Source organism: Rhipicephalus sanguineus, chromosome 8 (assembly GCF_013339695.2).
Source record: "Rhipicephalus sanguineus isolate Rsan-2018 chromosome 8, BIME_Rsan_1.4, whole genome shotgun sequence".
Lineage (NCBI taxonomy): Eukaryota > Metazoa > Arthropoda > Arachnida > Ixodida > Ixodidae > Rhipicephalus > Rhipicephalus sanguineus.
In genome coordinates, this window is record NC_051183.1 from 47696715 (window position 1) to 47713650 (window position 16936).

At 44.4% G+C, this 16936-nt stretch overlaps 2 protein-coding genes across 4 annotated transcripts in view; both read right to left on the reverse strand.

The window, feature by feature from the left end:
- Window positions 1–16936, reverse strand: part of LOC119401829 (fructose-2,6-bisphosphatase TIGAR) — a 430132-nt gene that overhangs the window by 325356 nt on the left and 87840 nt on the right. The window lies entirely within an intron of this gene.
- LOC119401827 (spastin) overlaps window positions 1–16936 on the reverse strand; it is a 104893-nt gene that overhangs the window by 87219 nt on the left and 738 nt on the right. The window contains exon 2 of one of the 3 annotated variants that reach the window (XM_049418395.1): window positions 9184–9556. The exons of 1 other annotated variant lie outside the window; for it this stretch is intronic. In XM_049418395.1, coding sequence (XP_049274352.1) covers window positions 9184–9556 — 373 coding nt within the window. Of the gene's footprint in view, window positions 1–9183; window positions 9648–16936 lie in introns of those variants that run through there. One more of the 3 variants, XM_049418393.1, reaches the window with a different exon arrangement.

A 16936-nucleotide genomic window follows, 5' to 3' on the forward strand; every position in this document is an offset into this window, starting at 1 on the left:
AATTAGCGATTGACCGTGTTACTGCTGGGAACACCAACATGAGCTTACCGAGAAGCTTCTGCAACGATACTTCGGGCCCTATAATATACTCTAATATTGTGGTGCACTGAACTATGACGTTTAGCCCAATGGCATGATGCAGTCATAACGGCACTGCACATGGCCTGAAATCCTCCATGTATTGCGGCTTAAACCTTACAGTGTATGCTCATGGACTATGGGACGTTATTTCCAACTTGCTTTCTTAATTTATTTGATTGCATGCATTCACACTTTCGTGTTCTGTTAGCAGCAATGGGACAATGCTTTTCAGAGGGGGAGTACTAACATGTGTACTTTTTTTCGTTTTCGATGGGACCGCGTTTCACTAACTTGGAACTGTTGCACATGTTTTCACTCGTCGCAAGCGACACCTTCATGTATTGGAACATTCTTGAACGGTTTTCATATTTTAACCCTTTCCTACCAAAGACGAGCCGAGCTCTTCGACACGGTTTGTACTGCTCCCACCGAAAACGAGCTGGGCTCGTCTACACTGAAAGATACGTTTGGGGCGCTGCAATTAAGATACTCTGATTAATTTTGCTGAGTTCTCTGTGGCTTGAGGAAATAGTGCAGTAAAAAATTTAGAAATGTGCTCATAGAATGCATTTTGATCAAGAAAGGACTGGATTCTGGAAACCGCAATTAGAAAATGGCATCCTCCTCTGTGCGCAAGCAGCGCGCACATGCCGGCAACAGCTCTGTTAAGAAAAAAAACGAAAGAAAACGCATGTTTGCCTAAGTTTGTGAAAAGAATTTCAGTTCTTCTGTGAGTGTGGCGACGACTACACAGAACAGCATACTTTTTTCTAAATTATCAGATTCAGACGACAACTGCTTCTCAACATGTATCGGCAGTGGACACCGACAGATGTAAACAAACCCCCACAGGCGCATCCATAGTCAGCAAAAAAACTGGAGCTCACTCAGACTCACTCAAGAAATATATTTGTTCTGAGGCTCACTCGGGCTCAGACTCACCAAATTTTCCTCACTGGACTCACTCAGACTCAAACTCACCAACATATTACTCAGCCTGAGTGAGCCTGAGACGTCGTCTCATGAGTCCGTTGGCATAAAATTAGCTTTATCAATCCTGGCGTCAATCCTCTCAACGCCAATATCTCGCATAATCAGTGCTCATGATATGCATTTTTATCTTGTACCTTCAAATACGAGTTATCATCATATATCATCATTGTCATATATTGATCCAGTAAGGACATTTTAGAAAATACGCGACTCACACGAGATATTTATCAACTTCCCATGAAAGAGTTTGCGGAGGGAGGTCATGGCACCCCTTCCCCAACTCACCCCTCTGATCAATAAATAGTGAGGTGGCCCATGAATGCTAGTGTGCCGAGATATGTGTGAATAGACTTGAGTATAAACGTAAGCCGATATACGGCTGATAGTAAGGCTGAAGATGAGTAGATAGGACCATAAGTCGGCAACAAAAGGTGGAGCTCACTCAGACTCACTCAAGATCTATATTTTGCGCTTAGGGTTCACTCGGACACAGGATCACCAATATTTTCCTTAACTGCACTCACTCGAACTCGACTCACTATTTTCTCTCACTCGGACTCAAACTCACCAAAAATATACTCAGACTCACGGCCCGATCTGAGTCTGAATGAGTCTGAGTGAGTTGACTCATGAGTGAGTTTGCCGACCTATAGGCGCGTCCAAGGCTTTTCAACGGCTCGCTTGTCCCTGTACATTATTTTTTAATTTCAAAAAGACATTTTCTGCATCGAAGGCTGGAGAGGTTGGGGCACTTTCTGTGGTGCAGTGCAGTGAAGCCATCGTCTGCATATTCGCAAAAAATACTTTGGTTGTTGTATAAAGACACGTAGAATCAAAGAGGCAAAAAAAGCGTCGGTATTTTGCATCGTTTTTGGCCAAAAGCTTGGTAGGGAAAGGGTTAAAAGATTACAAGCACGATGTAAATAGCATAGTACATTACCACATACGGAAGCACGAGCGATTGTGCTGAAATGTAGTGCGACTCATTAATGAAAGCCTGGCACATTTGGTTGCTACATCATACTCTTGACAACTGTACTCTGTACTTATCACTGCAACGCGTCTTGGTAGCTTAGCAGGCAAAGTGTCACACTGCTAAGTTTGAGGAAACTAGTTTGATTGCCGGTGATGGTGGCTGCATTTCGATGGGGGCAGAGTTCAGCAGCACGAGTGTATTATCGTGAGCAGCATGAGAACAAAATATTTGAAAGAGGCTAGGCCTTTCTCATATATGGGTCATTTTCGAATTACTGAAGGGGATTTGGCATGAGGATTCGAACACAGGCCAGTCACGTCGCATGCATACCCGAACAAAGCGTTACTAATCGCAATAGATGAGAAAACAATGCAGATTGCAAATTTAGCCCAAAGTCACAAAAATTCAGTCACAAGTCATAAAAAATATGGGACAAAGACAGTCACGTGCGGGCCAGGTCTGCAGGCCGCAGGCCAGTATTTGACACCCATGGTTTAGAGGACCATGGCGCCTTTTCCATGTTTGTTTCCCGTCAGCTTGCCGCTCTGAATCGCCCAACAGCGGGTTCAAAGCTATTGGCCACACTACACGATAGTCTAACCGATAGTCTGTTATATAGTGCTTATATTTAATTTAGGTGAATGTTAAAGAACCCCAAAGAATTAATCCCGACTACCCCAACAGTATGCGTTATAATCATTATTGTGGCTTTTGACACCCGTACAGGTCTCAGAAGATATCTTGCTTTGCTATGCTCACATTTACCCAATAAAGACTTCATTTATACTTTACGTAGTAAAATGCTTTGCTTGGCGCGTGGTTCATATAGTCTAAAATAGATTTGAGTGCGGAAAGAATGAGACACAAGAAGACAAGACGACTAAACGAGCGCCCCACTACGAACTCATTTAGTCGTCTTGTCTTCTTGTGTCTCTCCCTAGGTGCTCAAATCTATTCTAGACTATACTTTACCGGTTTGGCTGCTGCATTGTTCACAGTCACAACCTCATGACGATTATAAAATTTTCGTGAAACTACAATCTAGCTGGCACTCCCCTATGACTGTGACTATCTGAACGCCCCTTACTCTGTTCTCAAAACAAATAAGTGTGCACCAAGTCGCCCGGCAATTTGAATGACTGATTTTGATGCTTACACACATGTAGCCTTCTACGAGAACACGAAGATATGTAAAACGTTAAATTAACTACACAGTCCTCACAAAATAAGTGCTTATCTGCCATCTGCTCTCACAAATGCCAGCACTAACCACCCTGCACATTTCGGGTCTGAACATAAAACCATACACTTTGTTTAGTCATGAAAATCTTGTGGTTCAAACTAACATCCCCGTAACAAAAATGAAGGCTACCCAAAATTCCCATTAAAAACACCTCCTATGGGTCGTGTCCAGACCTATCAGCACATGTCCAGACCTATCACCTCACTAAAAGATGTACCTGAAGAAGTGCACAAGTACCTTTTCATGCAGACAGTAAGTGTGAGAAGCAGATAAATTCATGTGATAAGCAGATAAATCCAGCTTTTATAGTTTGACACACAGGAACACGTGACTGATTGCTTGCATGGTTCACTTCGTAACACAAACACATTGCACGATGCACAACACAAATCAATTAGCACCTAGAACCACTGCAACACTGCAGATACACATCTAAGGACGCCATTGTTCGCTCGAACGCTACACGGTCACCACAGAGCACAACAAACGGCAAAACAGCTCAGACGCAATAGAACATGTACGACGGCGATGAAGAGGCAATGAAAATTGTAGCTACTGAGTGTATCATCACTCACGCCCTTGCAGTTCGCTGAAAGTATCAACATACAGGTACGCATTTGGCTGCGAACACAGGACACACACAAATGGCATGTGCTGGATGCAGCGAGCGAACACTTTTCATGTTCGTGTACGATGAGCATGTGCCATATGCAATTTACACCTGCATGGAATTACCTGCAAAGCGAACGATGGCATGAAACACACGCAATCGACAGCACCCAACGTTCACGTACACAGCACACTTCGCATTTTTTCATTGGCAATCGCACACGTTGATTAGATCTGGAAGCTAGCCCCACCTTGTGCCTTTCGATAATATTTCGACGGATGCTGATTAACACTGGTACTAATCACAATAACATCCAAATAAACTCCTTTTATGCAGCTGGCGACTAGGCCACTGCTCCCACTTGTCACTTCATGCAGGTGTCATGTTTACATCGAACAGACATGAAGACGTCAAATTGTCACTGCCTTTTTTTCAGCCAACCAGTGACAGATACTTGTAACAGCACTAGCAAAATAGCTCACGTGAATGTTTTGCTGGTACGAGTCGTTTTAAGACATTATCCAGCACCAGCTGCAGACAGAATTGGTCATCAAAGAGTACCTAAAGGAGCGTCTAGGCAGACTAATTGGGTAATACGTGTCAATTTTGTTTGCATTACAATGAAGGATCATGGAAAATAGGTATGCCACAAACGATTGAATGAACGAAGGCAGATCTGCAAGGTAGTGGAAAGCTTTGATTTGGGCAACCGCCATCTTTTGTAACATGACCGCAGCTAGCCTGTGAGGACAAACTGACAGCAAAGTTTCGAGCAAGTTAGGGTGCCAGTTGTATGTCATCGGATTCTACATCGAACTCACAATTTTGGTTAGAGTATTGCTTTACCGTTCTCTTACATGCATAGGGGTTTTGATTATAAAATTGAAATTAGTAGATAATTAAAGCATTTCTCCTCCACATGACCATCAGTAAGCAGTTTCTGTGGTTGGGCACCAGCAAGAAGCCGCTCGCATCACGACTTGCTTTATCTGAAATTTTGTTTGCATTATTTCCACATGATAGAAATGAAGGCTACCTGAAGTTGTCATTGATGACTCAGCATTCTCGGGCGTATCTAACGCAGCACTCTATGAAAGCAGAATGTTCAAAGTGCACAAAGAGCTTTAGCTAAACAGCAAATTCAAGTTGATGGAGCTTCTGTATCGAGGTGGCTGATACACAAGAAAACTGTACTGGCAGCGCACATGTACGGCACACTTCAGAGCACACACACGCCGCAAAGAACACTTTTACGTCTAGCACCGCTGCAGCAAATCGCAGGCTCATACTGCTGCTTGTGAGCAGACTTCGTCAACTGAGGACACGATCGAGCACTTCGGACGCGACGCGCTCACCACAGCGCATCGCAAGCGGCAAAGCAGCGCACTCGTAGCAGAACATGTGCAATGACGGCAATAAAACTTATCGCTATTGAGTGTATCATCACTCCGTACTTCACACAGGGACTGGCCGTTCACCCAAAGCACCAGCATACACGCAATACACGTACGCATTTCGCGGGAATGAACCCCGAACACGGGGCACGTACAAATCGCACAAGCTGTTTGCGGCGATCGAACACTTTTGACGTTCTTGTACGATGAGCATGTGACACACAATGATGACATTCTAGTTCTCAAAGCAAAGCGAACGACGGCACGAAAGACACGAAATCGGTGGCCTCCGATCCTCGCGTAAACACAAGCACACTCCGTCGGTTTCCATCGGCGATCGCAGGCACCGAGGAGGGCAGGAAGGTAGCGCCGGCTTGCTACCTTTCGATGAATATCTCCGTGGATGATGATTAACTCTAGCACTAACCACAATAACACCCAAATGAACTTTTTTTTACGCGGCTGCTAGGCCTCGGTTCTCGCTTCGTCGCTTCACCCGGGCGCCATGTTTCTCGACGAGCCGGCGTGAAGACGTCATAGGTCACCGTTTTTTTTTTCTGCCAATCAGCGACCGAGAAAGCGAGCGGGACCGGCGAGTTTGGCTGGTACGAAAAACGGCCGCCGCCTCCGCACTTCGCGAGAGGCGGAACGGAACACGAAAAACGGAGCGGAAACGGACGTGCGGTGGCAGCGCGGTGAGGCCTTAAACGGAGTAGCATGCGTTAGGCGGACAGGTGCAAAGGGCGGCGCGATGGACGCCCGCCTGAGCAGACGACAGCAACGAGTACGGCTGTGCCAGTCAGCCAAACACCACCTGAGATAGAAGTTAAGCATCCAAATTGTGCTTCACTTTGATGCGATCACTATCCTACGCTCTGAAGGTGGCTATGGGTAGGCGTTATAGCCATGGCCGACATTTTGTACGGACTACCTCACGGTGCACAAAAAGAAAAATCCGCTGCAGCGGAATTTTCGTTACGTAGAAGATATCGGATCGAGACGCTTTTGCGGAGGGTCATGAAGCAGGATGCGCGCTCAATTAAAGAGGGAAACCAGATCTGCCAGCACTCCTTCAAGAGAAAGAAGGATATGCAAAACAAAGCAGATGCAATGCAAACAAAACGTGTTTTGTCCGTGGCCAGAACTGCTGCCACCAATATTCACGTAATCGATTCTTTTTAAGCTCTGCATTGATCACATAAGGTTTGACAACGTACACATTTGGGCCAACAAAAACCACACCTCTTGGCGACCGCTCTCCAGAAATTCATTTCCATTCATGAAGAGACCTTGGCTTTTATACCAATCTCTCAATTCTGGCACAGCACATCATCATAAGGGACACATGGATGGAATGCGTTCTTTAGCACTCAAGATATGAATTATACTCAACTGAAATAGATGAAAGAAAAGGGGGCTACAACTGAAAGTGCATACTGTGGACTGAGGGATGTCTAACACTGGCGTGAAGTCGCAAACCACGCGAATGCATTTAATTGGAACGGTCTTTTTCTTTACAAAACAGTTCCCAATTTCCGACCATAGATCATTACTGTTGTTTAGCGAAGCTCAGAAAAGAAAAAAAGACGTGTTACTGTATTTTCTTGTTACTAGAGATGTCCTTTACGCAGTGGCCACCACGCTCTGGAAACACAATGTTTGACATTTTCTGCTTTTGTTGTAATAAAAATGATGCAACATGTTTTTTCATAATATCATTCTGCAGTCCTTGAGAACATTTTGGGGGACTTTGAACAAAATTGAGATTGGGTTTTTTTTTTATTATAGATTTTTGAATGGAGGAGCACTTTTCTCTTTTGGTGTTTCGAGCATGAAAATTTACTACTTTGAAAATTATTAGAGAAAAACAAATGCAGAGCTTCATTATTCACATAAAGGCCTATTCATACTGCAAATATGAACAAGCTAAGATGTTCACAGAAGTAGCCATAGCGTCCCAAATTTGACTGATTTTCAAAAACGCAGCGTTTTTCGTGAATTTTTAAAAATACATAATTTACTCAGAATTCCATGAAATGATAAGAGCTATTTCCTCTTTACTTCTACTTCCGCTAAAAAGAAAGATATTTGTAATATATAGCTTCAGTAGCTGCCAGCAGGGTTCCGAATTTACGAAAACGCACTCTTCGTAAAATGGTCGTCGTCAACCGGCGACACTTGTCGAATTTTCCTGTGTTGAAAAAAATTATTTGAAAACGAACTGCGATTTCGTGCTGTGCAGTCATATGTGCACAACATACAAAATTATCAGGAAAATCGGAAACATCAAATATACAACCTTTTTCTATCTTTCGTGGAATCGACCAGTAGATATACCGTATATAAAAAGTGAAGAAGCCATATACAGTGAATATACAGAATTACTGTATGCGGCTGAGCCATTTACAGTAGATGAGCTGTATGATATACAGTAAAAGAGCTGTATGAGATAAGCTCTACTGTATATGCAGTAGAGTTACTGTATATATAAAGTGAAGAATCCATATACAGTAAATTACTGTACATATGCAGTGAATATACAGTAACTCTAAGGGTGCCTCGACAGTAGCGCCACCGCTAAACTGTGCACGGAGTACAGGCCTTAAAAAGAATATCGTCTGCTATTTGCGAGCTGCGGAGCAAATGACAACCACTGCGAGTGGAAATAAATCAATGCGCCATCAGGCACAGGCCGTTGACATCGAGTATTAGGAGGTCAGCAGCCGATCTGCGCTTGTTGGTCTTCGGCATTGGATAAAAAAAAGAGGAGGAAGCCGTAACGAGGAGAGAGATTAGTGGTGCCGCCTACTACTACGCGCCAAAAAAGAACGCCAGCAAGTGTCCTACAATTCCAGTATACTGTGAATGTATTGTAGTGCTTAAGTGGAGCCGGGAACTAGAAGGTACTCTCTGAAAAAGTACTACAAAGGGAAAGGGCGTCGCGAGTTTCTTTTAACTATAACCGAACGCGTAGGAAGCTATAAGGTTAACTGTGAGCTTATGGAGAAAGATGAAAAAGAAAACTCGCCAGACCTGCGAACACGCCTTCAAGGCAAAGTGATTTTTGAAAACGGCGCGCACAAAAGACGCCAGCAGCTCCGAAAAACGCGACTGACTCGACCCATTAGGAGTTGAGATTTTCTGTAAAAAAAACTAAAATTTGAGGGGACGAGAAAAGAGGCGCGGGAGGAGTACGACAACGCCAGGAACTGAAAAGCAAAAACTGAAAACACAGCGTCCAAAACAAGTAAATAAGACGAAATAAAAGACATCGTATACGCAGGTGCGGCAGGAAACTTCCTCAACGGAGCATTTCACTGGGCGTACAGTGCAATAGGCGAGCGCTGCCGACAGTAAGCGACTTTTTCTTTTTCTCCAGTTTCAAGCGCTCCTCCCATACACTTTGTCGCGCTGTGCTCAATCGTTACTGTTCTTCTGAACTGTTTTTTGCCCTCAGCGTCAAAGCGAGGGTCTCGCATGGCCGAGCAAAAAGCGTTTCCGAAAAGGCGACGGAGGTTTGGAACCTTGAGCTCGACTTGACAAGAACTTGTCAACGCTAGCAGCTCGTCAAAGCGTTCCTCTCCGAAAGTTACCCAACGCTTTTGATTATTCTTTTCGTACGAAGCTGCATTGACGCACTTTGAACGGCGCAACATGACGTATATCCTCCGTCTACCACGCTCGCAGACGGTTTTTCAGGAAACGAGCAGGCCGGAGAGACGTGCAACAGAGGTCAGCCAGCTGATAGGCACATTTCCTGAGCGAGCGAGCGAATGCCCCACTAGGCTCTAACCCTAACCACCGACTCGCACTTTGGGTTGCCGTACGGCGGCTTAATCGCAGATTGGCCTCAAACTAACGAGGTAGGAAGCTTGCTCAGACTCACCGTCATTCTCCTCGTCATACTTGAGCGCCTTGGAGATGAAGTCGAAGGCCCTCTTGTGGTGTTGTTTCTGTCGGATCAGCAGAGATGCGTCGGGCTCCGCACTGGACGCCGCCATTGCGTCCGAGCTGCCGATAGGCGCCGATAGATGGCCGTAGTGGTGCTCTCCGTGGTGAGCGCTGCGGCCGCCGCGGAAAACGAACACCAACACAGTGAACACACTCGTGCACAGCCATCGCAGTAGCCAAAAAACCACGAACACGGGGTAGATTGCGTAGCCGCCGACGGTTCTCAGCGTGCGAAGTCGAGGTGCGTGTTCCTCGGCGCCGGAACAGTCGTGGGGCGCGATCTCCGGCGGGGCGACGCTGGCAGCCATCTGCACGTAGCCATAACAATCGACTAGTCTGCCGAGCTCGTGCGTACGTTTTGTGCGCTTGACCGAAAAAAGCAGACGCTCTTCCACCCTCGCACCCGTCTCTCTCCCCCTCGAAGCGGACGAGGCACGTGACGTGAGTTTATACATGAACTTAGTCGCGCAACCAGACACCACACATTTCAAAACACAACCACTGCGCGCTAACGTCATGTGACACTCACAACTTGTAGCGCCATCTGTTGTGCAAAATATTTATCATTTATAAATTATACTGAGCGCAATAAATTCAATTTCTTTGTTAGTCTGCTTAAAGTAGGTGACGAGGCAACTTTTGAAGTTTTTAAACGTCAGCCTGCATTTGGTTGAGTTGTGAGAAAGGCGTTCGCGACCGAGACTTTCAACCAACGCGCGTGACGACACAGATGCGGGCCAATCACTAGCTCGCATGCAGTTTGGCGCGAGCGCGGGAGATTGGCCAAGTTTTCCCACGCGCTTGGTGCCCGTACACCACATGCACGTACGCACTTCTCTGAAGCGGCGACGAGTGGTGGAGCTTCCGTTATTTATTCTCTGTTTCTGACGGCGCGACAAGCAATCGATTGATGCAGACGCGCGACTACCGCGTCTTTTTCGTCTGCGAACCCGTCGTCGCCACTGCGATGTGGAAATACCACTTTATAGTTACGTAACTTTCACAGCTTGCAACGCGCATCCTTTTTATTCCATTCGGATGCCAGTTATATGCCATTCCAGCAAGGACTCTAACTGGCATATAAATATAAGTGTAAAAAGTAGGGACTATAAAAAATTATACAATATAGTTCGCAAGCGCAGCTTTGAACAAAGCAATATCAAAAAACGCCGACGGAATGGAACACCGTGCAAATTTCATTGTTACTATTTCAGATATTGGAATGTTTAAGGTATCTTGCCACCCTTTAAAATTACGTTTTTCTATTAACAAAAAGAAAATAAACAATCATTTTTGACATATTAACAATCTGCAAATATTCAAAAATGTGGCGCAGAAAAAATTGTCTATCCGGTTCTCAAACACTGTCCTCAAACAGAAAGTGACATGTCTGGAAAACTTAATTCTTTTTTCTCGAGACCTGATTTTCAGTTGTTTTTCATTGCGCGAGAACTCGTAACTTTTGTACAAACCATTATTTTCCAATAAAACTTTCAATGCTTCCTTAGACATCAACCTGCATAGTGAACTAAGGTAATTGAAAACGATGAGTAAGTTTTGATCTTATGAAATTTCAACTGAAATGCGACGCGATATATTTTATATTCATGACAGCGAAAAGGTCCAAGTTCATTGCACAGCCTACACTATAATGCTGTTAAGCCATTTTGTTTCGTATGGTTCCATGGATTGGTAGTTACTTATGACTTGGAGTGACGGGCGTATTTTAGGCAATTTTGGTAATTTTATTACAGTCAGTTTCTTTTTTTTTTTTTTTTTTACTGAGCCCACTTCAAGTGCCCTTTGAAACTGTCCTCTTTAAGGCAGACGCAAAACAATCAATCTTGGGTCAAAATTTAGACATATCACCTGATTCATATTTTCGCACTGTCTATTCGCAGTTGCGCTTTCCTGTTTGAAGTTTTTCCTCTTATATGACTTTGCTTTTTTTTATGAATGTGTTTAGCGTTTGCCATAATCTACCATCAGTTTGCGCACGTGTTAGCGCATATGCTAACTTTTGTGCTTATTTATTTATTTATTTATTTATTTATTTATTTATTTATTTATTTATTTATTTATTTATTATTATTTATTTATTTATTTATTTATTTATTTATTTATTTATTTATTTAATGCCTACACCATGCTGACCTTGAAGGTATGCAAATAAATATTTTTCGTGGCCACCTCGCATTGAGAAAATATTTTTCTTTCTCGATGCATGGATTCAATCTTTTTAACTCTCAATGTTTATAAGCGTAAGACATTCGTTCTCATATTTAATGTTTCTAAGAAAAAATACCTATCCTTCAAGCAGAATTTGGTAAAATTGATTTATTTCATAAGGATTTACGCGCATAAAAATTCTGCTATGTCAGAGCTCACTCAGAACACACGGGCCCACTCATGAGTTACTGTTGAGCTAAGCTTTCCGCATGCCATTGCCCGGTATCTCTAGTTGTATGCTTTTGGCAAAGCCTTTTTTTTTTCTCTTCTTTGCTTGATTTGTAATATCATAAACTTGACATTGGTTTAAGCGGAAAAATACCACGTGTTGACAGAATAGTTTCGTTCATCCTTGAGAAGCCCCCTATACTTTCCTTGGCATTATTGTCCGTTAGTTCTCATTAATATTGTGTCTAACAAAGAAAAACAAGCCCCTAAACGCTATCTTTCCTTCATTCATAGCAAGGGTCTCGTTCTGGCATACTTGATGCTTTCGGGTAGTATGCGAGGGATTATTGGTCAGCTGCCAGTTCTTAAAAAAGATCACGTGCTACGTGACGCCAAAAAGGCAGAAAAAAAGAGTGTTCCACACTCGCCGCCATGGCTGCGATCGGCGCTGACTGACACTCCAAGGTTTAAAATGCACATATATACCCCACAGAGTGGACGGAGGGATGACCGCTGCCGTAGATCAGTGGTAGAGCATCGGACGCGTTATTCGAAGGTCGCAGGTTCGGTCCCTGCCGGCGGCAAGTTATCTTTTCGTCCACTTTACTTTCTTCACATTTATGTCCTAAATGTTACAGATAACGTCCCCTGTACTTTCCTTGGCATTATTGTCTGTTAGTTCTCATTAATATTTTGTCTAACAAAGAAAAGCGAGCCCTTAAAAGTTATCTTTCCTTCGGAATAATAATAGATACGCACCGGACAAGCGCTTTCTAACAACTAGTTTTATTGAAAACTTCAGATCGTGTGGGCGGCTTTTGAAGAATTTTAAACTTGACAAGCAACCAGCAGTTGAAACGGACAGGCAGATTGGTTCCTTTTCAAAGGTGTGTGTAATTCCGTACGTACGTGGCCTTTCCCATCGATTAAAAAAAGTTGCAAGCAAATATGACGTAAAAGTAGTATTTTCGGCAAAAAAAATCGGCGGTGTGTGCTGCAGAGTAAAGAAAAAATGTGAAAGCGAGCAAAGTGGGAAAGACTGCACCATAGCACACAAAAGCAAGTATGTGGAATGCAACAATAAGATAGTATATAGGATTCCCATGACGTGTGTGCATGTGTATGTGGGTCAAACGGGCAGGTGTGTGAACACCAGATTAAGGGAGCACATGACAAGTTTGAAAGGACGTCCTAACACACACCTCGCCCTGCAACGAGTGCGAGTGCACACCCCTCGTTGAAAACACTGACACTCTTTTTAAACATTATAACCAAACATCGAGGGAAATTGTAGAAGCTTTTTTTCGTTTAACAGCACAATGACGACTGTGCAAGTCATCCTTCCGTTTCCATATCTGACAAAGAGACATCACTATTATCTGCTTTTTTTGTGATTGTTTAGTCATTTTCCCAAGTGTCACTATGCGCGCCAATATATGTTCATGTACTTTGCGCAGTTCTATTAGGATAAGAAGTCGGAGTTTTCTTCAATAAAACTAGTTGTTAGAAAGTGCTTGTCCGGTGTGTATCTCTTCTTAGTCCCTTTGTTTCTTTCGCGCTTCTCAAGGACGAACTGTTTCCAACTAGGCCAAAAAGCTGTGCTACTATTTTCGTTCTATCTCGTTTATTAACTCCTTTTCTTTGAGGTTATTTTTTACGTTCCACCCACCACGAGCTGCCGTGTTACAGTATCAGTGCCGCAAGAGTCTGTGGTGTCACGGGCAAGATATCATAACTATTCAGAAATATTACGTTTCGAACACATCCTAGTAATGAACAGCCACTCTAACGGCTGCATTCTGTGCACTTTCACCAAGTCTTTCGTGAATACATGCTACTGCATGTCAGTTCTCCTTTCTTTTTTTCTTATTTATACGGTTGAACTACAAAAGGTCGAAAATCGCCGCAAGTCGTAGTCGCTTTCGCCTTTTTACGAAGCCGCAAAAACTTCGTGACGCAAGATGAAAGGAACACTTTTACGACCCGCGCGTCACGTTTCACGATCTGCATTTATTACCTTTTCTTTTCGCTTCGATTTCGCGAAAGCGAGTTTGAAAAAAAGAAAAAAAAACACTGGGTGCATATACAGTTCCACTTCGTAATCGTGCTTTCTTCTTTGACTGCAGGTATACTCTGTCATCACTAAATTCAAAAGGATGAAAGTGGGTAAAATAAAAATATAGAACTAGCCGAGAAATGCGCTCGAAACGTTACAATACCACAGGATAGCGTCCACAATGGATGCCAATACATGATGCCAGGCACGTAGGCAAGGGGGGGGGGCACCCCCCCCCCCTGAAATTCGTCCAACCTTCTATATTCCAGGGCAACCTTTTCTTCTTTTTGCCATGGAAAGACTTTCTTTCGAACAACTAAGCCTCCCCCCCCCCCCGAAAAAAAATCCTGGCTACGTGCCTGCATCATGCACTACAAAGGTCTACGTATATCTACGTTGCACATGTTACGCGGTAACATGCCGCCGCGGTGGTGGCTTAGCTGCAAAGCAAGAGGACGCAAGTTCGATTCCCGGCCAGTGAGGACACATTACTATGGTTGTGCGAAACACCAGAGCACCCGTGTGCTAAGATTTTTGTGCAAGTTTGGGAAACCCAGGAGGCCGAAATTAACCTGTAACCTTCTTCACAAGTGTGTCCCCCGCCACGGTGGTCTAAGTCGTTACGGTGCTCGACTGCCGACCCGAAGGTCGCGGGATCGAATCCCCGCCGCGACGGACACATTTCGGTGGACGCGAAATGCTGGAGGCCCGTGTACTTAGATTTATATGTGCACGTTAAAGAAGCCCAGGTGGTCGAAATTCACGGGGCCTTCCAATGCGGCGTCCCTCATAATCGTGTTTTTGGGACGTAAAATCCCAACAATTACATTATATTTTTACTTAAAATATTGTAGCTCTACATTTGACGAGGACAAGACAGAGAAGTATATGACAGGACGGTCGCTCAATCCAACTATCTAAATATTTTAAATAAGAATTTATCACCAACTAGCCCCGCAACGTGTTTTGTTAAGTAAATTACATTATACTAGCGTGTGCTTCGTAGTCGTATCGGAGTTCGGGCAGGTAGGTAAAGACACATAATTGAATTGTTCGGTGGCGATGCTTGAATTAGAAAGAACTACGTACCTCGATTGAACGTATAGCTTCCTCAGTAAAGCAAGCCCGATGATGCTCTAGCCACTCGCGTGCATTCTATGCGCGCACTTCGATCTCTCAGATGATCGCCGCGCGTGTCGCATCGCGTAGTACCTGATGATATGCGCAGATCACATGCGCGCGCATCAGTTTTCCTTGCGCGATAGACGCAGATATAGTGACGCGGGCAAATTTTAGCCAGCCTCATACCCGCTGTCGTCGTCATTGTGGCAATTGCGCCACACACCATGACAACAGGTTTCGAACATGGTAGAATAAGAGAAGAGTCTGACCCGGAGGTCGCGGGGATCGAATCCCGGTCGCGGCAGCCGCATTTTCGATGGAGGCGAAACTGCTAGACACCCGTGTACTTAGATTTAAGTACACGTTAAAGAACACCAGACGGTCAGAATTTGCGGTTCCCTGCACTATGACGTCGATCCCTGATAACCATATCGCGGTTTTCGGGCGAAAACCGCAATAATTATTCATTCGTCTTATTATATTGCTATGCCTCTAAATCTATTAATGTGAAAGAGCGTGAACAGCGCTGTGTCCGCGTCGCTTTTGGTCCTTGCTCATTTGTACGCTCAAAAAGTGAAACTATTAATGTGCTTCTCACGGCACCAAAGTTCTTAGGAAAATTCACCACAAAGTCCTTTTTTCGACGTACATGCATGGAGGCCAGCCTGATTGGAATGAGTACATTATACTAAAATACAATAATACGTCACACGGTGCGGGCGTTTCATGCAGTCACGTGCATTGTATTTATTTCTTACCGCGAAACCCTCACTTCGATTGCTTTACGCTATTGCGTCTGCAGTACTCGTTCGCTGGAAATAGGAACAGCATGTACCGTCTATTATCTCGGTCACAGCTGTTCGCTCGTTTCTCGTCAGGAAAAAAAAAAAAAGCTTAGGTATTGTCACTGCAAACAATAAATAAAATGACAAAAAGGTATAGAAGGTCTACAGAAATAAGGCGGAAAGCGACGTTAACTGTGGCGTGATACATGCTACGAGTGGACGCACACCTGTGGTCGTTGGACTGCGGTGCAGCGCTGGCCACAATAGGCGAACCCGAAGTGTAATTCGGCTATGACGTCAGCCACACGCCGTTCTACTGAAAAAAAAAAGCACTGTTTCGTTCGTCCGCGCTGGAAGGGGGGGGGGGGCTATTTTGTAAGCGTTCTGTCACAGAACGGAGGCGGTCCGTTCTATCGGGCCGCATGCGATTGGTGGAGGCTCGTTTGACGGTCAAGACGTGAGAATAGGCAAGAACAGATACAAAACGGTCTCCGGACGACTTGGATTGGATCAAAATTCAATTCTCTGGCCCCAGCGCTTACGTTTCGATCCAATCCAAGTCGTCCGGAGACCGTTTTGTGTCCGTTCTATAGATAGAATGGAGCCGGAGACCGTTTTATGACCGTTCTTGCCTATTCTCACGTATTGACCGTCAAACGAGCCTCCACCAATCACGTGCGGCCCGACAGAACGGACCGCCTCCGTTCCGTGAGTGAACGCTTATATTACGGTGGTCGCGAAGCCCCAGTCGCCTCCCCTTCATTGTACGCTGGTTAGGAACACGTCGCTGGTCAAGTAGAATGGAATACATTATCGCATGAAATGAAAGAAAAAGGTAACATACCTAATTGTACGAACACGAAGCCACAAACAAAACCTCCAAATGGGTTTAATAGTATGCATCATGGGGGTCCCACATACCAAGAAAAAGAAAGAAACAAACAAACGATCTGGCTATGAGGCACATGGTAGGGCGACTTCCGCACTAGTTTTGATCACTCATTTCAGAGCGCTCTGACTGTGTTTGAAAGTGGCGAATTCAACAGTTTTAATACTCTGCAACGAGAACAAGCAAGTGTGCAAGTCCTGGTCCTCTTTCCGTTTCGTGTATTGGCCCGCTTATTTTGTAGTACAATGCTTAATTTACACGAATTTTCCAGAGCCTCCACAGCGCTCTGAAACAAACCATCCGAATGCACCATAAGGCAGTGAACTAGAATACTAACAGTCTAGAACACTGTAGTAGAGCTAGGCCTCGCCTACGTGGCAGAAGCGCGCCTACGCAATTAAAAATAAATATGTCCGCTCACGTTCTCGGCAGTATTCCC